This window comes from Mirounga angustirostris, unplaced genomic scaffold (assembly GCF_029215605.1).
Source record: "Mirounga angustirostris isolate CCGP_5_RB_7025 unplaced genomic scaffold, mMirAng1.0.hap1 SCAF_7, whole genome shotgun sequence".
NCBI classification, from domain to species: Eukaryota; Metazoa; Chordata; class Mammalia; order Carnivora; family Phocidae; genus Mirounga; species Mirounga angustirostris.
In genome coordinates, this window is record NW_026991715.1 from 39516215 (window position 1) to 39540215 (window position 24001).

Below are 24001 nucleotides of genomic sequence, written 5' to 3' on the forward strand. Positions count from 1 at the left end.
AATAGCAATAGTTTGTTGTTGTTTTTTTATAGCAATGGTTTGTTAGAAAGAAAAAAAAGTATGGTACAAACTACTTCTCTCAGAAGTCCCAAGAAGGAAGAAAAAAAAAAATTTATTAGGTTAGGATTCCAAGATGACTTGGTGTAACTATGATTACAGAATTTGATGGTTAGAAATGAAGTCTTTTAAGGTCCAGCCTAAGGTCCTTATACCCAATCTGTAGACACAGAATAGTCACATCCCCAGAAACCAGGATATATCTCCAATCTGCATGAGTTTAATGAACCAGATAGATAATTGTATCACCAATATCTGCCCCTAGCCCATTTTCAGTGAGATGAATTTTCTTGCTCATGAGGTCCACGTGGAAAACAGCATGCTCAGAAATGGGGGTCTTCCCAGTGTGCTCTTTTCCCAGGACAGGAACTCGCCGAGGCCCCAACAGTGGATCATCAAATCTCATCAGCTTCACTTTAGAAAGGTCTATAGCAAAAAAAGATGATCAATATGAGCATTTAATTACAGTCACTGCCTCAAACCCATGCCTGAGCCTGACAATTCAAGCTTTAAACACACTGGTTGTTTATCTAAAAGATATTTTCATGAGATTATTAAATAAGACTCAATTTCAGAAAGCAGAGCTAAATCTAACAAATCTTCCTGTTAGCTTCTACCCAGATCAAAGACTCAGAGGCAGAGATTCTATGTAACACCTCACCTTGAATTATAAACCACGAGGAAGGATTGAGTATATTTTTGAGCATTATCCTATATGGTTTCTCAAATCACTTTTTATATGCTTCAATTAACCAATTTTCAAAATATTAGTAGGTCTAAAACTTCTTTCTCTTTCTTGTCTTGGTTCCTGGGATACATTAAAATGGCGAGAGTCGTAGCTTTTTTCAAAAGATACTTCTAGAGAAAGAATTACTACTCTAAGAAACAGCATTACCAGTTCCTTGTTTTGCTCCAAGGATGAAAAGTGTTGGTAGAGACTGGTGAGCTGGTGAGAGACAAGCTGGTGAGAGACAAGCTGGTGAGAGACAAGGAGAGACGGAGAAGGACGGGGAAAAGGGCACAGCTTTCTGAGTTTTGAGCTTCTGGATGCACTCCAACCCTGCCCTGCTTGAGATTTTCCTGATCTGCTCTTGTGCGAGCTGATAAGATGGCTCCTGGCAAAGAAAGCACTTGGCCCTTGAACAAATTTATGATCCAACAATCCTGCCAACAACTGAGCCTGAAAAAAAATTTATTTATTTCAGCAATTCTGAGGCATCCCGACATCAAATGCTTTTATTTTATATGGTAGAAAAACAACATAAGTGACTACAAATGCTGATTCTGGGTTTATATCTCACTCTACGTGTAGCATGGCTAGTTATACTTAACTCGATCCACAGAAATAGAAGGTATTTTCTGAATTAGTTCGCACCCCTTTCTAAAGCAGATTGCTAGGTGGTCCATGAGCTACACTCCCCCATGCTGCCTTGAGAGTATGAAGCTTAGCATGAGAGGGATAAGAGATAAAAGCAGACATTAATGCAGCTGGTGGCTATGGCAGGAGTACAAGTTATCCAGGCATTATATTCTCTTTGGGAAACAAAGACTGAAAGACTACGTTTAGCGTAGGGATATTGAAGCTTACAGAATAATTATCCAAGACTACTATGAAGGCAAACCTGGCCAGACAGTCTTATTTGGGGGAAAAAATACAATTCATTTTAACAGCTATTACATTTCAACATGCACACTGGTGATACTAAATATTTTGCTATGGAAGCAGTGTGAAATTCTGCCAGGAGATTTTATGCATAAGACGTTTACTGCAGATCTGCACCTCCCCCCCCCCTCGCTCTCTTTCTCTATCCTTCTCTCTCTCTCTCTCCCCCTTCCTTTCTGAAACAGAACTCCCTCATCATTCCCAGCAATTCTGAATCAAACTATTCAAAGAAGCCTTAATACTCAATCAGGCATCTAAGTGACAAAACATATTTGATGTTTCACCATATAGCTCATTACTGCCAATAATTCTTGGAGCTTTCTTAGTGGTTTTACTCTCTTTTCTTATTGCAGACCTCTCTCATCATTGAAAATGCAGAAATTTAAGTCTGCAACTACACAAGAATTAAGGCACTTAGAGAAAAGATGAAACTGACTGACAGTCCCTAGGGAATGATAATGTGAAATGCAGCCTTTCACCTCCATGTTATCAGTTCATATGCGGCATGGGCTGGGAGTGATTTAAAGTCATTATCATCAAATAGTTGCTCAGTGGCCTTTGTGGAGAGAAATGATGGTTACACTCCAGTTCCTCCTGGACCTAGATCATAATCACCCTCAATGCAATTGGCACTAATTGGACAACTTACTGGCTATTGCAGCAAACAGAATGAGAAATATGTTACTGAATTTCACTCCCTTCCCGTCTCATACACTCAATATACTTAGCCCCCTTATATATCAAAGCATCCTGAGGGCTTTTGAAGAAGTCTCAAGGTTAGAGCTCTTCTGCAGATACTTGAAGGAGTATCAATTTCAAACTCCACCCTAACATTTCTATCCATTTTCGAAAATTCATAGCAGCTACGAACATCAAACTTAAGTACTTTATGATAATATTATTCACAGCTAGTATGACAAAGGATGTAAGAATTATGCCAGAAGCTTAGTGAGAAAAGATGAGATACAGAAAACACATTTCAGTACAATTCTGAAGAACCTCATCAGTCCTGTATCTGAGCATATTTAAAAGGGAGGCAGTTGTAACATTACAAAATACAATTTCCAATATAGGAAAACATCTTATTACATGCTCTAACTTCATAATAATCCTACCCAGTGGGTCCACAGAACTATCTATTTTCTTTAAAACCCACCACAATATTCTTCAAAGATAAGAGTTCTACCTATTACAAAATCGTCTCATGACCGAATAGATGCAATATAGAACAGCCAAATGGAAGGCCACAAGATGGCTTCCTTGTACGTTCATATTTCAAAGTTTCCAAATTCTGCTTTCTGTGGCCTGAAAGTTCTAAGAATGGCACTACCTGGTTTACCAAGAGAACATGATATATGTCTATAACAACATGGATGAACCTTGACATTTTGCTAAGCAATTTAAGCCACTTATTCACTGTTTCATGATTCCACTTATATAAGGTATCTAGAATAGTTGAATATAAAGAGACAGAAAGTAGAACAGTGGTTACCAGGGACTAGAGGGAGGGACAATGGCAAGGTGTTATTAAATGGATACGGGGTTTCAGTGCGGGATGACGAAAAAGTTCTGGAGGTGAATAATGTGATGGCTGCACAACAATGTAAACGTACTTGATACCACTGAACTGTACACTTAAGAAGGACTAAAATGGTTAATTTCATGTTACATGTATTTTACAATTTAAAAAAGTGTTTACAAATGAAAAATCCCCAGCCCTAATATGCTGCTCCTACACAGCAAAACATGAGAGCATCCCTCCCGCTGACATGCCCTTCCCCTCCCTCTTCCCCCCCCCAGGTATAACTTCCAAGGTCGCATCCAAACAGTTATTTTCTCTGTGATTCACTCCTGATCACCACAGCTGGAAATAATCGCATCTTCTTCTGTGCTATCAACTTTACCTATATCTCCCTTACTGTACAGAGCAGTTCCTCTTTAGATTGTGATCATGTACTTGAATAGCTCGACCCTACTCTTTCACTAGATGCAGCCTCCTAATGAACAGTACTCTGTGGAGTCCCCAAAGCCTTAGTACATACACAGGAGTCTCCACATATATACTACATACGCTATATTGAGAGTCTCTCAAGAAATGTCCACAGAAGATGTATGAATGACCTCAAGAGAACAAAAAAATACCTGTAGAATGAATTCCAAAGGGCTATTTTAAGTCTTCTATGTTAATGTAATATTGCTGACCTGAATATAGTTCCATAAATTAGGTTACTGTCTTGGATTTCTAAATCTTTTCAGAAAATTTCTATACTGATAGAATGTGACCCAATCAACTCTTGATTGCCATCAAGAAAAGAGAGAGAATGCAAAACAGGGAATCTCAAGATTAATTTGTCTTTATAATTTGGAAGAAAAATAATAAAGAGATACACTAACTCCCTTTACACCCCGCTCAGCCTCAGACCTGGCTGAGTGATTTAAAAAAAAGAAACTATAAATTATTATATTAAATCTAATCATGGAAGATCTAGACTTAATCTTGATAAGAAATTAAGATTATTTACATATTTTAGCTGAAAACACATTGTTTAGAAGAAAGAACACAAGCTTTGGAGTCAAAAAGACCTGAATTTGAATTCCAGCTCCAGGATACCTGAATGAAATCTCCCTTGTTATTTAGCCTTTCTGAGCTCCATGTCATCATCTGTAAAAGGGAATGAAAATATCCTCTCCATTTTCAGGAAGTTAAAGGATTAAATGGCTAATGAATGGCAAACACTCAACAAGTTTTACTGTTTCTCTTTTCCTTCCCCAGGAGCAGACCTAGTAGGCAGGTTAGTTTAAAATATTAAGTACATGTGTGCCTTCAATCTAAAAACCTCTAAGAGATAGAAATTGCTTGTTACAATTTGAAAGCTAGATGGAGACTTAGAAAAGTATCTAATCCACTATCCTCATTTTACTGAAAGAGAGATCAGTTTAGAGTTTAAGTGACATGGCTAAGTCACCAAGCTACACAGCCACAATGTCCCAAAGAGAAAACAGGTTTCCTGATTCGGAGTCTAGTATTCTTTGCACAACATGACACTGCTGTCCCTAAGCAGGCCAGTTACTCTTCTTTCTTCCCTCTGCTTAGAACTCATCCTATCCACAAACTACTACCAAATGTGCATTTCAGGGAAACCACTTACCTTTGATTCCTCGGTCCATTTTCATTAAACGCCTGATTATAGAATCGCGGTTATCTCCTTGCCTGATTTCAATTTTGGTTGAGAAGTGGCCGTTGGATGGCTGGGGATTCACTAGGGAAACTGCCACACCAGGCTAGGAAAATAAAGAGAAATTATATGAAATTAAACTTGAATACTGCTGAGGGAGAGAAAATCTCTGCTCAATTTTTAATGCCCAATGAAAAATTTAATTCTGGTATTCTAAAATCAAGACCAAGGGATACTCAAATATAAAAGAGAAAATGTACAAAAGCTCATGCTTACAACCAAATGCCTAGATAAAAATGACTCTGAGTACATATATCAATACTGATGATGGATAATAACAGTAATTATATTTTCTCCTCTTCAACTCCCATCATTTATTGAATTTCTACTGTGTACCAGGCACTGTACTAAACAATTTATAGACATTATTCCTATATCCTGAAAGGTAGCTCTTTAAAACCCCTTTTCACAGATGAGAAGTTGAGAACCAGAAACATTAAAAAAAGTACTTCAAGGTCACATAGCCAATAAGAGGCAGAGCCAGAATTAAACTCAGTCATACGCCATACTATGTCCTACATTATATAAGCTATATAGTCAAAGACCCTGCTCATTATTTTAAGTGGAAAAAGTCAACTAAGTCTTATGAAAGACTTAAAGACATAGTAGCTTAATAGAACGTTTTAAAGTAGCTCGAAAGAAACCTATCAGTGGGGCACCTTGGTGGCTCACTTGGTTAAGCACCCAACTCTTGATTTCGGCTCAGATTGTGATCTCAGGGTCGTGGGATGGAGACCCAGGTCAGGCTCTGTGCTCAGCGAGGAGTCTGCTTCTCTCTCTCTCCCTCTGTCCCTATCCCATTTGCGCATGCATGTGTGTGCATACTCTCTCTGTCTCTAAAATAAACAAATCTTAGGAAAAAAAAAAGAAAAGAAACATTTGTATAGGGAGCTCTATTTCATGTACCTATCCATGAGCCGAAGGCCTGCACTTTAAAAAGCCACCGTATTTTAATGTAATGAGAATATTCATAATACGATGATAAATTCAGCAGATATTCATGATCATGATTACCTCATTCTTTCAAAATAAGCTTTTCCTCTTTGTTGCATTTTCTTTTTTTTTTTTTTTAAAGATTTTATTTATTTATTTGACAGAGAGAGACGCAGCGAGAGAGGGAACACAAGCAGGGGGAGTGGGAGAGGGAGAAGCAGGCTTCCCGCGGAGCAGGGAGCCCGATGCGGGGCTCGATCCCAGGACTCTGGGATCATGATCTGAGCCGAAGGCAGACGCTTAACGACTGAGCCACCCAGGCGCCCCCTCTTTGTTGCATTTTCAATTAAATGTGGTAAAAGTAATAGGATACTTATAAGTCCTCCGCTTCTCAAGAAAAGTAGGGCATTTTATGGGTTCTCACAATTGCACTCCACTGGGCAATGGATTTTTTGAGACTAAATAAAGAGAATCTCCCAAAACTCCAAAATCTGCTTTTCTTCACCAATACTGGCCAAAAAATAAGGGGGAAAAAAAAAGCAATTCTAGTATAGCATAAGATGATTCATCAATCTGGTTTATGCCAGAAGTCAAAAGTCTTGAATAACATTATCAAACCAAGACTCATCTAAAGCATGAAAGCGGGGCGCCTGGGTGGCTCAGTTGGTTAAGCGACTGCCTTCGGCTCAGGTCATGATCCTGGAGTCCCGGGATTGAGTCCCACATCAGGCTCCCTGCTCAGCAGGGAGTCTGCTTCTCCCTCTGACCCTCCTCCCTCTCATGCTCTCTGTCTCTCATTGTCTCTCTCGCAAATAAATAAAATCTTAAAAAAAATAAATAAAGCATGAAAGCTACTCTTCACTGTTTCAGAAAAACCTTACATTTCAATTTCCAGTCTATTTTTTAATAAAAGTCAGGTTTTGATACAAAAATAAACTCAAAATGGATTAAGAACCTAAATGTGAGACCTGAAACCATAAAAATCCTTGAAGAGAGCAGAGCAGTAATTTCTCTGACATCAGCTGTAACAATATTTTTCTAGATATGTCTCCTGAGGCAAGGGAAACAAAAGCAAAAATAAGCTATTGGGACTACACCAAAATAGAAAGCTTCTGTACAGCAAAGGAAACAACCAACAAAACTAAAAGACAACCTACTGACTGTCATTTGCAAATGACATATCTGATAAAGGGTTAGTACCTAAAATATATAAAGAACTAATACAACTCAATACCAATAATAACCACAATTAAAAACACAAATAATCCAATTAAAAATGGGCAGAAGACATGAATAGATATGTTTCCAAAGAAAACATCCAGATGGCCAACAGATACATGAAAAGATGCTCATCACTCATCATCAGGGAAATGCAAATCAAAACCACAAAAAGATACTACCTCACACCTGTCAGAATGGCTAAAATCAACAACACAACAAACAACAAGTATTGGTGAGGATGTGGAGAAAAAGGAACCCTTGTGCACTGTTGATGGGACTGCAAACTGTTGTAGCAATTCTAGAAAATAGTACATAAGTTCCTCAAAAAGTTTAAAATCAAACTAACATATGACCCAGTGATTCCACTACTGGGTATTTATCCAAAGGAAATGAAAACACTAATTCCAAAGGATATATACACTCCTATGTTCACTGCAGCATTATCTACAACAGCCAAATTATGGAAGGAGCCTGTGTCCATCAATTGATGAATGGATAAAGAAGATGTGTTATATACAGAATGGAATATTATTCAGCCATAAAAAAGAATGTCATCTTGCTATTTCCAACAACATGGATGGATCTAGAGATTATAATATTAAGTGAAATAAGTCAGTTAGAGAAAGACAAATACCATATGATTTCACTCATGTGTGGTCTTTAAGAAACAAATGAACAAAGAAAAAAGAGACAAACCAAAAAAACAGACTTTTAACTATAGAGAACAAACTGATGATTGCCAGAGGGGAGCTGGTGAGGGGATGGGTAGAAGAGGTGAAAGGTACTAAGAGTACATTTATCATGATGAGCCCTGAGTAATGTATAGCATTGCTGAATCACTATATTGTATATCTGAAACTAATACAACGCTATATGCTAACTATACTGGAATTAAAATTAAAAAAAAAAATTCAGGTTTTAAAAATCATATTTTGATTTTAAACCCACAATAACATCCGATGCCACTCATAAGAGCAAAGGAAAGTGAGCATAGTGCCAACCAGGGAATTAGAAGAGCTCAAACCCAGCTTCATTCTAACAAACTATGTGGTCTAGACCAAAGCAATCACTTCACGTCTCTGCACCTCACTTTCTTCCATCTTTAAATGATGGGCTTGGATGTAATATCTAAGGTCTCTTCTAGCTCTAAAATGCAATGATTCAGTGAGATTCTTTCAACTTACTTCTGTTCTAAAAACATTAAGTGGTTTCCCAGGACAGCAGTCTTCCCTGACTTTATCTTCTGCTTCGGAGGCAAACTTGACTTCTATGTGTTCTAGCTAAATAGGAGGGAAAATGAAAGTCATTAGTATCACTTAATATGATTGAAATTAATCATCACCGCATTTCCCCAAGGAGCAAAAACTAGGTTCTCCACTTAACATGAAATGATCTGTGCATTCTTCAGAAAACCAGCCAAGCACAGGACAGGACTGAGAGAGCACTCTGAAACTCAGGATCAAATGCTCCCATGGCATAACATTGTTTGAAGAGCAAGAGACTAAATCATTTACATGTCCATCAAAAAAAAAATTCTTTAATTAAAAGTTTTAAGAAAACAGTGTGCAATTTTATTATTTTCCATACAAACATTAAAGGAAAACTATAATCAATTATTTAATTGTCTCACAGTATTATTATTTATATAGTCATGTTCACCACTTTCTATAATGAAATCTGGCATCTATCTGCTGTATAAGAGAAAATGAGATCAGCATAAAAGGCTTCCGCTTGAATAGATAAAGTTCGGGACGTTCATTACATTACTAACTTTAAAACAAAACAAAACAGGGTCAGGCATGGACCTATGATAATACCTCATGAACAAAGGATTCTAATTAAGTCAATTCTGTAAATCTGAGGTATAAACGAGAAGGGGGAAAAAAAGAAGTAATTCTTCCATAATAAGAGAGATTTTATGTATAAAATAATTGATAAATGGAATAAGATCACACTATTTTTTTCTTCCTGAAACTTGTATACCCACCCAATCTCTTTCCCTCCAAAAATATTTTTGACAAGTATATTTGGCAAAGATACTAAACAAAGAAGATGTTCACAAAAAGCTTTATTATAAAACAAAAGAACTGGATTATAGTTACTATAGTTAACTAAATCCTTGGCCCATCTTACCTCAAGGGAATTGGTCAGGTAGACTATATTCTCCATCAGTACTGCCTGTTCATCAAATTCTAACTGCAAATCCAGAACACGAGGTCCCATCTTCTCCAGATTTTCCTAATAGCCAAAACAGTTTTGAAAAATAAAAATCATATTAAGGATACATTGAAAAGAATCCACTTCCTTCAAAGTAATCATTCTTCTCTCAACTGATAAAATCTTCAAATTTGAACAGCTAAAGGAAAGGCCTTGGACTCATGGTTTCCCTTATCTATGTTTGCTTGTTAATGAAATTATTGGCTCAGAATAATTATCACTTGAAGTATGATAAGATTAAGGCAACACTGAAAAGACTGGAAGGACAAGGTTTTCATTTATAAAAGAAATATGAAAAAAAAAAGAAATATGATTTTATCATTGTTTATTTAGAATGAATTAATATGCAAATCCAAAGAATTCACTGTGACAAGGAATCAAACAAATGTGCGGAAATAATCTCTTTAGGTAACCAAAAAGAAAAAAAAAATTTTTTTTTTTTTTTAAGATTTTATTTATTTATTTGACAGAGAGAGACACAGCGAGAGAGGGAACACAAGCAGGGGGAGTGGGAGAGGGAGAAGCAGGCTCCCCGCAGAGCAGGGAGCCCGATGCGGGACTCGATCCCAGGACCCTGGGATCATGACCTGAGCTGAAGGCAGTCGCTTAACCAACTGAGCCACCCAGGCGCCCAAGAAAAAAAAATTTTTTTAATTTTCTAAGATAACACAACTTTAAAGCTAATTCAGAGAAGAGTGAATTAATAATAAACACAAAATTTTTACAAATCAAAAAAAATTTTTAAGTCATATGGGTACTGAAATAATCCTGTGGCATATGAAAAACAATTTATTCTTAATTTTCTTGAACATGAAACAAAGTATTTGCCAAAGAAAATGTGACCTTCGAGATCCAAGTTCATATGCACAAGTATAACTAACTGCCTAGCATGCACTGCACTTACATGAAAGTTACCTGACATGATTCCTAATATTCCCTCTTCTCATTTACTGTCCAAGTTGTTTCTTTTCCTCTGAAAAAGTCCTAGAAGCCATTTTCTTATTCTTAGATTTACAAAATACTTTGCAAAGTTTCAAACTACTAATATGCCTAGCACATACCCAATATTACTGAAAAAAATATATTACTACTGAACCAGACTAACACGGTTTTCTAAAAGCCAACTTTTTTTTTCTTTTTTTAAGATTTTATTTATTAATTTGACAGAGACAGCACAAGTAGGCAGAGCAGCAGGCAGAGGGAGAGGGAGAAGCAGGCTCCCCACTGAGCCAGGAGCCCGACGTGGGGCTCGATCCCAGGACCCTGGGATCATGACCTGAGCTGAAGGCAGTCACTTAACCAACTGAGCCACCCAGGCGCCCCTAAAAGCCAACTCTTGAATCTAGTATCATTTAACTACTGAACTTTTCAAATCAGTTTCACTGGAATCTGTAAAGTACATCATCAAACTTAATTGCCTTTGCAATCAACAATGAAATATTTTGGGACAGCTGGATGGCTCAGTGGGTTAAACATCTGCCAGCTCAGTTCAGGTCATGATCTCAGGGTTCTGGGATCAAGTCCCGCATCAGGCTCCTTGCTCAGCGGGGAGCCTGCTTCTCCCTCTCCCTCTGCACCTCCTCCCTGCTCATGCTCTCTCGCTCACGCTTTCTCTCTCCCTGACAAATAAATAAATAAAATCTTGAAAAAAAAACCCACCCCACAATGAGATATTTTGTTGAATCCACAAACTGACAATGAATCTGGCATTCTGACCAATGGCACTAGCTAAAGTAGGGAACCAATGAATTACGAGCATATCAGCAGATATATTATAACTTGATAGGTGTAAGTCAATCCAAGACTCTAAATTATTTCTGAAACTTCAAAGACCATAAATCTCAGAGAGTTGATTCTAGTCTAGGAGAGCAAAAAGGTTTTCCTAAGAATATAATCTACTCCATACAGGACAAGCTAAAAGTTTTGGTCACCGGCAGGCATCTATAGCTTAGAAGATTCAAGAATGAATCTAAACTACAAGAATAACCACTATGTTCCTAGCAGCCTGGAAGACCCACTAATTTACATTTTAAAAAAACATTCACTGAGCCTACTTTTTGAGAGAAAATATTAAAGTGTGTTAAATACATTATTTCATTTACTCCTCACAGCACTCCTAAAATGTAGGTTCTATTAATTTCCTCATTTTATAGATGAAAAACCATGTGACCCAGAGAATTTAAGTGATTTGTCAAAGGTCTAAAAGCTAAGAAGTGACAGACAAAAAGGATTTGGACCAAGATTTGTCTGACCCTAGAGCCTGAGATCTTAAGCAACATACAGCCTTCTTTCTGTTTCTCTAAGAAATCAAGTAAATTTGTTATTTCTATGAAGAAAGCTGAGTCTAATGCAATGATTCTCAATGGGAGAGGTGGGGGGGGGAGCAGATTATGTCCCCAGAGACATTTAGCAATGACTAGAGAATTTTTGGCTGTCACAACTTGAGGGGGTGAGGAGGACGTTCTACTGGCATCTAGTGGGTAGAAGACAAAGACACTGCTAAACATCCTATAATGCACAGGGCAGCCTCCCACCAGAGAACTATCAGCCCACAATATCAATAGGACCACTGTTGAGAAACTCCGGTCTAACCACGATAAACAATGTTTATCCTGTTAAGCTAAACCTATACAAATGTAGTATCTTTGTTCCAGTAACAGGATCTAATAAAAACACCCTAATGTAAGCCAAAAGAATACGCCTCCCTGCCGAACAGAAAAGGAGGTAGAACATGAAGACAATCATTTAGTGAGCAATTCCAAATCAGTTTTTCTTCCATAATGCATATTTCCAAATACTCAGCAATTTTACAGATAAACCCCCAAAATGATCACTCATTTCTCACAACTACTGATCAAAAAGTACTATTTTTAGCAGATTTCCTGGGAGAGACTATACCCAAAGTTTTCCCCTTCCTTCCACTATCCTATCTAAAGAGTCCTAGCTACATGAAGTCCACAGCTTACCTTAATCATGGCAACAAACGGCATCACTTTCTTCATGTATTTCTTCAACTCTGGCAAATTGCCCAGTTCACTAGCAATGACTTTGTTATCAGACAATTTTCCACTGTTGGCCTAAAAAAAACATTGGGGAAGAATGTGGAGAAAAATATTTTAAAGATAACACATAATAGTAGATGTGCCTGTACGTAGGAAGTCAGCGAGACACAGAATGGTGGCCTTGACCAGTCTGCTGGAAAACAGTAGAATAGGGAGCAACCCCACACATCCTGGGGAAGTGAAAGGTGAACGTGTAATATAGAAGGGAGTCTCCCATTCCCTCTAAAGTTAAAAGATACATGTTTTTTAGGGTAAAGGAGAAAACAGGTGCATCCTGCTGAATATTTAATTTTTCCTTACACTAAGAACACCTCCAGGATTGTAACATTAGATCTCACTGGGTGAGAAAACAAAACAGTCTTATAAAGATCTTGTTTGTCTCTAAACTTGTAAAAACACTTCACTAGTCATATCAAAATGAAAACTGCACTATTATACAAGATTTATAGAATGTCTGCTTTTGAATACTCTTCCTTATAAACTGTTACCACTAAGGTAGAAAAAAAAAAGTCTCTGGCTATCCACCTGTTAAAAATAGTATCATTTCTGGGCGCCTGGGTGGCTCAGATGGTTGAGCGTCTGCCTTCGGCTCAGGTCATGATCCCAGGGTCCTGGGATCGAGTCCCACATGGGGCTCCCGGCTCAGCGGGGAGCCTGCTTCTCCCTCTGACCCTTGCCCCTCTCATGCTGTTTCTCTCTCGCAGTCTAAAAAATAAATAAAATCTTTAAAAAAAAAAAATAGTATCATTTCTATCTAGCCACAAATAAATGCCTGTATCATGTATCATTAATATGCACAGAGTCCCAAATGTGCTGCCTGAATTTAAATTCATTTCTGCAAACACAACTGTACCCTTCTACAGAGTGAGAAATGAAGCAAGTGGCTATTTCAGAATTTTGGGTGACTTATTTTCTCCTTATTGTAAAAAGCATGGCATCAAAGCCAAAGGTTGGGAATGAATCTAAATGAAAAGTGTTGTATAGTTAAGACTTCCAATAATACGTTTACTTTTAATTCTAACCTTTACTAAAGTACAGGGGAAAAATATTTCCTCCACTTGTCAATGTGCTGCTTTGAAATACATATGAAAGAGAAAAGAGGGTAGGAAACACTGCTTTTCCTTATACCACCAAAAAGGTGCCACATACAACATAAGAATATCTTCCTTGATCATAAGCTAACATTCTTTCAGTTCTTTTGGATGAAAACAAACAAAAATTTAAAAGAAAACTGATCATTCCAAATAATGCCAGAAAATGATGTTGCTCTGAAACCATATATCTAGTCAATAATTACTAAATAAAACTGTAACTTCTAAAAGAATAGCAGTTTTTAATAAAAGATGCATTTTTATACATCTGGGACATTACATTCTATATTTAGTTCTGACCACTTCCTTGAAAATGCTGGTATGAATATGTAACCCACTAACGCATGATATCATTTTTCTACCTACCAAAGTGGCTTTTACTTTTTTACTTGCCATACGTCAAAATCTGCAAGCAATTCTAAAGACTAAATTCTATTTTCTTTTTTTTTTTTAAGATTTCATTTATTTATTTATTTGAGAGAGAGAGAGAGAGAAAGAGCATGAGAAGGGGGAGCTGCAGAGGGAGAGTGAGGGAGAAGCAGGCTCCCACTGAGCAAGAAGCCTGATGTGGGGCTTGATCCCAGGACCCTGGGATCATGACCTGAGTCGAAGGCAGACACTTAACCGGCTGAGCACCCAGGTGCCCCTAAATTCTATTTTGATTATACACAATCAAATGAAGTAGCTTTCCATAAAAATAAGCTCACGAGGAATACAAAAACACTCTTCTCTTTCCATCAAATTTCCAAATGTAAAAGTTTTTCTGAGTATTTTTTAATTATGAAAATTTCTGAAACAAAATCTCAATAAAGTTCTCAAAAATCAAAGCTAAGGATTTTCCTTCAGTTACCACTTTATGTTTTGCCCATCACTGTATTTTCTCTCTCTCCTTCTCTTCTTTCAGTGCACCTTAACAATTTGTGTCTATGGATACCTCTTCTTAATAACATGAGCAAAAATTCCACAACATATACTTTGTTTCCATATTTTGAATGTGAAAGAAAAAAGGTAGATGGATTTTTTTCTTCAGGAAAACTTAGAACTATGCTTAAATATTGAGTTTCCTTTAAACACAACAATCATATTTAACAGCTATTTACCTGACAGAGCCAAAAACATTCAGCTCTCTATTTCTATAGGTAATTGTTAAATTAATCATTTTGTTTTAAATCACTCAAAAGCCAAGCTTCAAATTTTTTGAAACATAATGAGGTGAAGGCTTCATGAATCCCAGTGTTCAAGTCAGAACAAACCCAAATGGCAAACTCAGTCCTTTTGCTTCATAATTTTAACCACATATGAGAAAGTCCCACACCTTTTAATTACATATGACTAGATCCACTATATTTTTGTATGAAAGTTTCAGAAATGATAAAAAAGACGGCAACTTTTCCCTCAGCAACCACTTAAGAGCCAGCACGGCTAACAAAAAACACTCCATGCCTAAGGGTAACTACACGAAGTTGCCTGTCTTCCTTCTCTCAGACACTGCCAACATCCTAAAACAACAACAGCACAGGCAGGACACAACAACGCTGGGGGAACGTCTGCTGAGAGCATCACCTCGAAGTGATCACGCAGCACTGAAAGGGTGGTATGTTGCCAAGAAGGATAGTTCTTCGCCACATAGATGGTGCAATGTGAAGGTTTCTGAGGTGGCTGCTTGTCAGTCTTCTACAGGGCAAAAGAAAGGGAAAAAACATTTGATCACTCTTGTATACACCAAAAATGAAAGATCCCTCTCTCGGTATATACCACTATTGACTTTAACATTAAGAAGCATACACATCCTCCAAAACTGCATTAGCAGTAAAGAGAGCCAGACACATTTGAATGATAGTGGTCTTAATTTTCATTACTAGTAAATGTTACCTGACTAATCACTTTAAACAACAACCTTTAAAAAAAAAAATGCCTTCACCTTCCCCTTAGCTGGCATCATATAGTTCTTGAGTCGCAATCTAAGGTCATGTGCTACTTCCATGAGATACTGTGAGGAACGTATCAAGGCTTCATCCACGGGACCTGCCAGAGGCCATGAAGCACTCATAATGGAGTCAGGCTTTAAGGAGAAAAAAAAAAAGTTCAGTGGAATTAAAGCCACACAACTAGTTTATGGTTCTTTTTTTTTTTTTTTCTATTTACATTTTTTTTTTAATTTTATTTTTATTCTTAGAATGTTAATCCCCATACATGACATCATTAGTTTTAGATGAAGTGTTCCATGATTCACTGTTTGTGCATAACACCCAGTGCTCCATGCAGAATGTGCCCTCCTCAATACCCACCACCAGGCTAACCCATCCTCCCACCCTATTTTATGGTTCTTGATTACAGTTCCATACCAAGACTACCATCTGTAATTGCGCGCTCGGAGTTCAAACTTGACTACCCATAACCACTTCCACAGCCCCTGATCTAATGTTCCCTAGAATTCAAGCTGTGAAGTCTGACTCTACATTCTTAATTAGCATCCATTTGTACAAGTGCATTAATACCCACACACATATGCTCACTTTCAAAGAAAATTATGTAATGCTAATTTGCCTAAATTTAATCATTATTACATAAATTTATATACTCTCAGTTTTTATCCTATTAATACATACAGTTGAAAGTACAGCTATTTGGTATATGCATCACGAGCACATTTTTACACTGTTCATGCATTAAAAAATACAAAAGAGCCTGACTAATAAAGATGAAAAGAAATCATTAAACCAGCCAATCTGTTTATCTACAAGCCTAGGAGAAATAATTGCATTTATCCTCACAGTAAGGAGACTAATACAATATCCCTGAATATGCAGCCCTACATATGCCAGAAATTTTATATAAAACAAAAATATTTATGCAAATATACACTTCCATCTTTGTTTATAAGCTGCTCATAACAGCCATTTATATCATTCTCAATATTTTCATCTTTTTAACAGTTGGAAAAACAGTATTAGTTATACATGTATTCAAATTAAACGTATTTTTTAAATATATTCAAATGTACTTTAACATTTCCTAACAAGAATTATGAGCTAAACAAAATGCAGTCACATGTTTTTAAAATACATCCACTGTGTGTATATAAATAAAGGCACACACACGATGTATCTGTCTAAAGAGGAAGTAGCTTCAGTTTAACCTGTTGTAATAATTACAAGATGATGAATCCAACATTATTCCTGAAATATTTTTTTCAGTCTTTTCTTCTTAAGTAACATTATTACTGTATTTATTTAATAAGGCCAAATCAAAACAGCCCACAACATCTTAACCACATACAGGTACCTTTCCCAGCAGTGTCCAGATGTGCTCACACAAATGTGGACAGAACGGAGCCAAGAGAAGTGTCTGAACTTCAATAAAGCGGAACACAAGGTCTCTGTGCATCCCTTCTATGGCCAATTCACGGTATTTATCTTTCGCAGCCTGTAAGATGTGAAATTATTTGCCATTTTTCTCCCCATACTTCTTTAAAATAAAATTAAAAGAAAAAAAATCCAGTGCCTCTATTTTAATGCATTTTTAAGCCTTTAGTCTTTCAAAAATTCCATAATGAATTCTCATAAAGGTTTTACTTCATTTTTTTTAAGTGATCTCTACACCCAATGTGGGGCTCGAACCCACAACCTCGAGATCAAGTGTCAAAAGCTCTACCGACTAAGCCAGCCAGGTGCCCTGGTTTTACATTTTTAACAACTTGCAATTAAATGTTCATCAATCCTTGTCAAAGGATATTATGGTTTTGTATTAATGATTCTCAAGAAAAATTTTTTAAAAAGACATTTTGTAACAGACATAGAAGTTGCACGTGTATTAAGGGCTGATGATACTCTGAACAGCCTATAAGAAAGATATTATCAAAAAGGCTATAAATAGGACACATTGCTATGTTCAGCACTTATCCTTATTTAACCACATCTATGAAAACCAAGTTACATAAATCCCAATGTGATATTTTACAAAACTGATTGAGGAAACCTACATTTTGAAGCCCTTGAACTGCCAAACTTAAGGAAACACTGACACCTTGTGGAAAACATCAGAAAATGCTTGGTTTCAAACTAAAGGCAATTAGTTACAATTTTGCCGTTGTTTTATCAATTTAAAAATGTTCTCCCAGGGGCACCTGGTGGCTCAGTCCGTTAAGTGTCTACCTTCAGCTCAGGTCATCATGATCCAGGGATCCTTGGATCGAGCCCCATGTCTGGCTCCCTGCTCCGGCGGGGAGCCTGCTTCTCCCTCCCCCTCTGCTTGCTGCTCCCCCTGCTTGTGCTCTCTGTCAAATGAATGGATAAAATCTTTGAAAAATAACAAATAAAAATGTTCTCCTGGAAAATGTGGCTGATTTGTAGATTCAACCTCTTTATTAACTCATAGCTCAATTAGAAACAGAAATACTTAAATAAACACAATAGAGGATCAAAGAAAATTATTTAAAACCACAATCCAATAAATAAATAAATAAATAAATAAAAAATAATAAAACCACAATCCACTGAAGAATTTAAAAATTGCTTGGCAATATTTTCAGTCTCCACTTTAGATTATAGCAGGAAGGAAAAAGGGTGAAATACATCATATCCACACTAACATATTTTATAACTACTAAAAGAATAGCCTACCTGAAACTCAAAAAACCCTGTTTTCAAAGCTTCTTTAAACATCATCTTTTCATAATTTTGATCTGTTTTTATAATTCCTGCATTCATCTCACTGTAGAATAGGGAAAAAAACTGAGTTTAAATGCAAGTACACAAAGATATAAAAAACTGCCCCATATACTAGTGAACAGTAAAACAGGAACAACGCCTGAAACATTTAAGACCACTCAACCACAAAACCACTTAACTGCAACACAGTTAACGATGTCCTTGTCTAAAAGTTTCTGGATGGAAACTTTATTAGGAAGCCCAAAATGCTAGCTTAACAAAGGTGGTCAGGTTTACTTGCTGCATTTTAAACAAGTGACATTGGATATTAAAAAAAACTTTCTCATGCTACCAAAGGCCTTTCATAATTTAGCCTAATCTGGCCCCAATGTGTCTGATCTCCTACTCTACCCTCCATATACTGTACCTCAAATAAATATCACTCTTTCCATGGCTTTCTCCTCTCCCTGTAAAAATCCATTTATTTTTCAAGAAACCCAGAATGCACATGCCATCTCCTGTAAATTCCCTCTATCCCTATAACTATACTTGTAATGGGTTCGATAAGTGTTTTCTTCTCCTGCTAAACCAGAGTGAAGGATCAAGTCCCATTCACCTTTGTAATGGGAATCAGTTCTTAAGATGGCTCCTGATACAAAGATGATGATAAATGTTTTTTAAAAGAAAAAAATTGACATTTCTCTTTTTCTTCGAATCTACTTTTCATTTAACCATGCTGCCCTTCTCTAATGCAAGACAGCATGGTAAAATGGTTATGAGAAAGAAGCAAATTCATAACCCCCAACTGAAATCACTAGCTTTGAAGCATTTAATAAAATACTTAATTTTTCTAAGCTTCAATTTCTTTAACTATAAAATAGAGCAAATAATATCTTTATCATATAAGCTGTGAAGCTAAAATCAGATAATGGATGCAAAGCACTTAGCAGAGTACCTAGAACAAGTAAGCTTGCAATGAACAGTAGCTATTATTAACATCTAATTTATTTTAGGAGGGAAAAAAAAAACTTAAAAGTGCAGGAGGACTAGGCAACTCTAAAGTACCACGGGCTGGAGTCGACAGATTACCTGGCAAAAACTCTATCATTGAAGGTGCTGACAGGCCCACTTCTCAGACTGTCCCAGTTGGCCACCATTTCTTTCACCCACTCCAACCAGGTGTACAGACGGAGGATGCCTGCATCGGCCATGGCTTCCACAAAGTTAGCATCTTCAACAGTGTCACCGGCATCAGCCAGAGCCAAACGCATTCCTGGAGGAGGAGGACGACAATGAAGAAGAAGAAGAGGAGGAAGAAGAAATGTGGTTAATGACTATCAACGATGGGTATACTTTGCAGGTGGGTATACTGCAAAACCTACATCGAAATTAAGAAATAGCAGATGCTTTAAACGACCGCCATGGATCAACAACAAAAATAAGAGCCACCAAAAGTAGGATCCACAATGTTGTTCAAATATGTGAATCACCTGTATTGATTTGCATACATTTAGCATCAATACATACTTCTTCCCAGGCACATTGGTTGAGTTAATGAGGTAAAGTGGTCTTGAATGAAGGAGAGGAAGAAAATGATAACCTGGAAATACAGAACCCTATCAACATCTCAGCCTCATTTGGAGGCAGCAAAATATTGTATTTTAATGCATGAGAGAACACACTGGTGCCTTACATATACAAAAATACATTTAATTTCTTCTTTCTAAAAGCAGATGCTCCTAAGTTTTCTAACAAAATTTTACTTTTCAACCAAAATCTTCCATTCTAAAATATTGAAAAAAACATTAAAAAGACCCTGATTAAATTACAAGACATCCTTCCAATGGAACACTGTATTGCTGCAAAAGAGTGTGGAAAACTCTTTATGTATTAATATGGAGTGATCTCAAATATGAAGTGGTAAGTGAAAAAGGAAAAGTTCAGAAGAGTATGTATTGTTTACCATTTGTGCCTAAAAGGGGGAAGATGAGAACATGTAACATTAAGTTATGGATGCATTAAATATGCTTTCCAATATACAAGAAGCTCAAAACATTTCTTTTTATTTGAAATAATTTTATGCTTAAAGAAAAGGTGCAAAGACAGCAAGAGAATAGACATAAACCATTTAATGGGCTTCCTTAATGTTAACAACTTACATAACCATGGTTTCAAAACCAGAAGCTAACATTAGTACAACTATAGACCTTATTCAAATTTCACCAGTTTTTCTTCTAATATCCTATTTCTGTTGCAGGAGCCAATCCAGAAAACTACATTGCATTTAATCATTTTATCTTCTTGGTCTCCTCAAATCTGTGACAGTTCCTCAGTCTTTGTCTTTCATGACCTTGACATTTTTGATGAGTACTAGTCAGTTATTTAATAGAATTTCTCCAAACTTGGTTTGTCTGATTTTCCTCATGATTAGACTGAGCTTATGAACCTCTGGCAAGAATATCCCAAAAGTGATGCTGTGTGTCTTCTCAGGGCGTCACTACCAGGGAGGTACATGATATTGATGCGACTTAATTACTGGTGCTGCAAGCTTTCATCACTGAGGTAGTGTCTGTCAAGTTTTCTCGACTATAAACTGTTTTTCTTTTTGTGATTAAAAAAATATCTTGGCAGGGGCGCCTGGGTGGCTCAGTCGTTCAGCGTCTGCCTTCGGCTCAGGTCATGATCCCAGGGTCCTGGGATCGAGCCCCGCATCGGGCTCCCTGCTCCGCGGGAAGCCTGCTTCTCCCTCTCCCATTCCCCCTGCTTGTATTCCCTCTCTCGCTGTGTCTCTCTGTGTCAAATAAATAAATAAAATCTTAAAAAAAAAAAAAAAATCTTGGCAGAAATACTCTGAGAATATACAAATATCTTGTTTCTTCCAGAAACGTACACCCATTGATTTTGGCAACCATTGGCAGATCTTGCCTATAACAATTATTACTGTAATTTTTGCCTAATGGTGATTTTGTATTTCACTCAGTCTTTATACATTTATTAATATGAACTCTTCGGAAAGGAAGAGCTGCCCCTACTCCCCCACTTACTCATTTATTCAACTACTATTTAGATCCATATGGACCCACAAATATTCAACCTATTCACTGGGTTACAATCCAACACTATCAATTTATTTCTTAAATTGTTCTAGCTTGGATAATTGAGAGCTCCTTCCAGTTGCCTCCCGTACCTGTCTTTTTTTTTTTTTCACTTTAATCACCCAGTGCTCATCACAATAAGCATATTCCTTAATCCACATCATCGTATTTTGCCCATCTCCCCACCCCCCTCCCCGCTGGTAACCATCAGTTTGTTCTCTATCGTTAAGAGTCTCTTATGGGGACACCTGAGTGGCTCAGTCAGTTAAGCATCTGCCTTCAGCTCAGGTCATGATCTCAGGGTCCTGGGATTGAGTCCCACATCAGGCTCTTTGCTCAGTGGGGAGTCTGCTTCTTCCTCTGCCCCTTCCCCTGCTCGTGCTCTAACAAATAAATAAATAAAATATTTGGGGCGCCTGGGTGGCTCAGTCGTTAAGCGTCTGCCTTTGGCTCAGGTCATGATCCCAGAGTCCTGGGATCAAGCCCCGCATCAGGCTCCCTGCTCAGTGGGAAGCCTGCTTCTCCCTTTCCCTCTGCTGCTCCCCCTGCTTGTGTTCTCTCTCTGGCTGTCAAATAAATAAATAAAATCTTAAAAAAAAAAAAAGTCTCTTATGGCTTCTTTCCCTCTCTCTCTCCCTTTTTCCATCGCCTCCTCCCCCACCATATATTCATGTTTTGTTTTTTAAATTCCACATGAATGAAATCATATGGTATTTGTCTTTCTCCAACTTACTTCACTTCATATTATACTCTAGCTCCATCCATGTGGTTGCAAATGGCAAGATTTCATTCTTTTTATGGCTGAATAATATTCCAGTGTGCATGAGTGTGTGTGTGTGTGTGTGTGTGTATACATACCACATGTTCTTTATCTATTCATCAATTGATGGACACTTGGACTGTTACCATATCTTGACTATTGTAAACAATGCTGCTATAAACATAGGGGTGCATGTATCTCTTTGAATTTAGTGTTTTTGTGTTTTTGGGGTAAAAGCCCAGTAATGCAATTACTGGATCATAAGGTAGTTCAATTTTTAACTTGTTGAGGAACCTCCATAGTATTTTCCACAGTGGCTGCACCACTTTCCATTCCCACCAACAGGGCACAAGCCTTCCTTTTTCTCCACATCCTCACCAAACCTGTTGTTCCTTGCGTTGTTGATTTTAGCCATTTCTTTGGGTAGCAGAGATATTCTAAAAATATTTGTTCTTCTGTGGCTCAGTCATTAAGCATCTGCCTTCGGCTCAGGTCATGATCCCAGGGTCCTGGGATCGAGCCCCACATTGGGCTTCCTACTCTGCAGGAAGCCTGCTTCTCCCTCTTCCACTCCCCCTGCTTGTGTTCCCTCTCTCGCTGTGTCTCTGTCAAATAAATAAATAAAATTTAAAAAAAAATTTTGTTCTTCCAATCCATGAGCATGGAATATCTTTCCATTTCCTTCTGAGATCTTCAATTTCCTTCATCAGTGTTTTATAGTTTTCAGAGTACAGGTTTTCCACCTCTTTGGTTAGGTCTATTCCTAGGTTTCTTATTATTTTGGGTGCAATTGTAAATGAGATTGTTTTCTTAACTTCTCTTCCTGCCGGTTCATTACTGGTATATAGAAACACAACAGACTTCTGTAGATATATTTTGTATTCTGAGACTTTACTTAATTCGTGTATCAGTTCTAGCAGTTTTTTGGTGGAGTCTTTCAGGTTGTCTATATACAGTACCATATCATCTGCAAGTTGTTTGACTGCTGTGGATAGGACTTCCAGTACTACATTGAATAAAAGTGGTGAGAGTGGACATCCTTGTATTGATTCTGACCTTATGGGGAAAGGCTCTCGGCTTTTCACCATTAAGGCTGATGTTAGCTGTGGATTTTTCATTTAAGGCCTTTATTATGTTGAGGTATGTTCCCTCTAAACCTACTTTGTTTAAGGTTTTTATCATGAATGGATGTTGTACTTTGTCAGATGCTTTTTCTGCATCTACTGAAACAATCATATGGTTATCCTTTCTCTTACTGATATGATGTATCATGTTGATTGATTTGTGAATACTGAACCACCCGTGCAACCCAGGAATAAATCCCACTTGATCATGGTGAATGTTTTTTTTTTTTTTTAATATATTGTTGGAGTCAGTTTGCTAATATTTTGTTGAGGATTTCTGCATCTCTATTTATCAGAGATACTGGCCTTTCTTGTTCTTTTTGTGGTGTCTTTATCTGGTTTTGGTATCAGGCTAATGTTGGCCTTACAGAATAAATTGGAAGATCTGCCTTTTCTATTTTTCAGAATAGTATGGGAAGAGGGGCACCTGGGTGGCTCAGTCAGTTAAGTGGCTGCCTTCAGCTCACGTCATAATCCCAAGGTCCTGGAATCGAGCCCCACATCGGGCTTCCTGCTCAGCAGGAAGCCTGCTTCTCCCTCTCCCACTCCCCCTGCTTGTGTTCCCTCTCTCACTGTCTCTCTCTCTGTCAAATAAATAAATAAAATCTTTTAAAAAAAAATAGTATAAGAAGAATAGGTATTAACTCTTCTTTAAATGTTTGGTGGGAGGGGCGCCTGGCTGGATCAGTCGGTGGAGCATGTGCCTCTTGATCTCAGGATTGTGAGTTTGAGCTCCACATTCGGTATAGAGATCACTTACAAATAAAATCAATCAATCAATCAATCAATCAATCAATATTTGGTAGAATTCACCCATGAAGACATCTGGTCCTGGACTTATGTTTGTTGGGAGTTCTTTTATTACGGATTCAATTTCTTGGCTGGTAATCAAT

General features: G+C 37.4%; 1 protein-coding gene across 1 annotated transcript in view; it reads right to left on the bottom strand.

Moving 5' to 3' along the window:
- Window positions 1-93: 93 nt before the first annotated feature.
- Window positions 94-24001, bottom strand: part of LARS1 (leucyl-tRNA synthetase 1) — a 73434-nt gene continuing 49526 nt past the window's right edge. The window contains exons 23-32 of the mRNA XM_064596110.1: window positions 19219-19402; window positions 18103-18193; window positions 16766-16906; window positions 15402-15542; window positions 15044-15154; window positions 12294-12404; window positions 9244-9348; window positions 8295-8390; window positions 4870-5002; window positions 94-483 (exon numbers count right to left, since the gene is read on the bottom strand). Coding sequence (XP_064452180.1) covers window positions 278-483; window positions 4870-5002; window positions 8295-8390; window positions 9244-9348; window positions 12294-12404; window positions 15044-15154; window positions 15402-15542; window positions 16766-16906; window positions 18103-18193; window positions 19219-19402 — 1319 coding nt within the window. The 3' untranslated portion in view covers window positions 94-277. The remainder of the gene's footprint in view (window positions 484-4869; window positions 5003-8294; window positions 8391-9243; window positions 9349-12293; window positions 12405-15043; window positions 15155-15401; window positions 15543-16765; window positions 16907-18102; window positions 18194-19218; window positions 19403-24001) is intronic.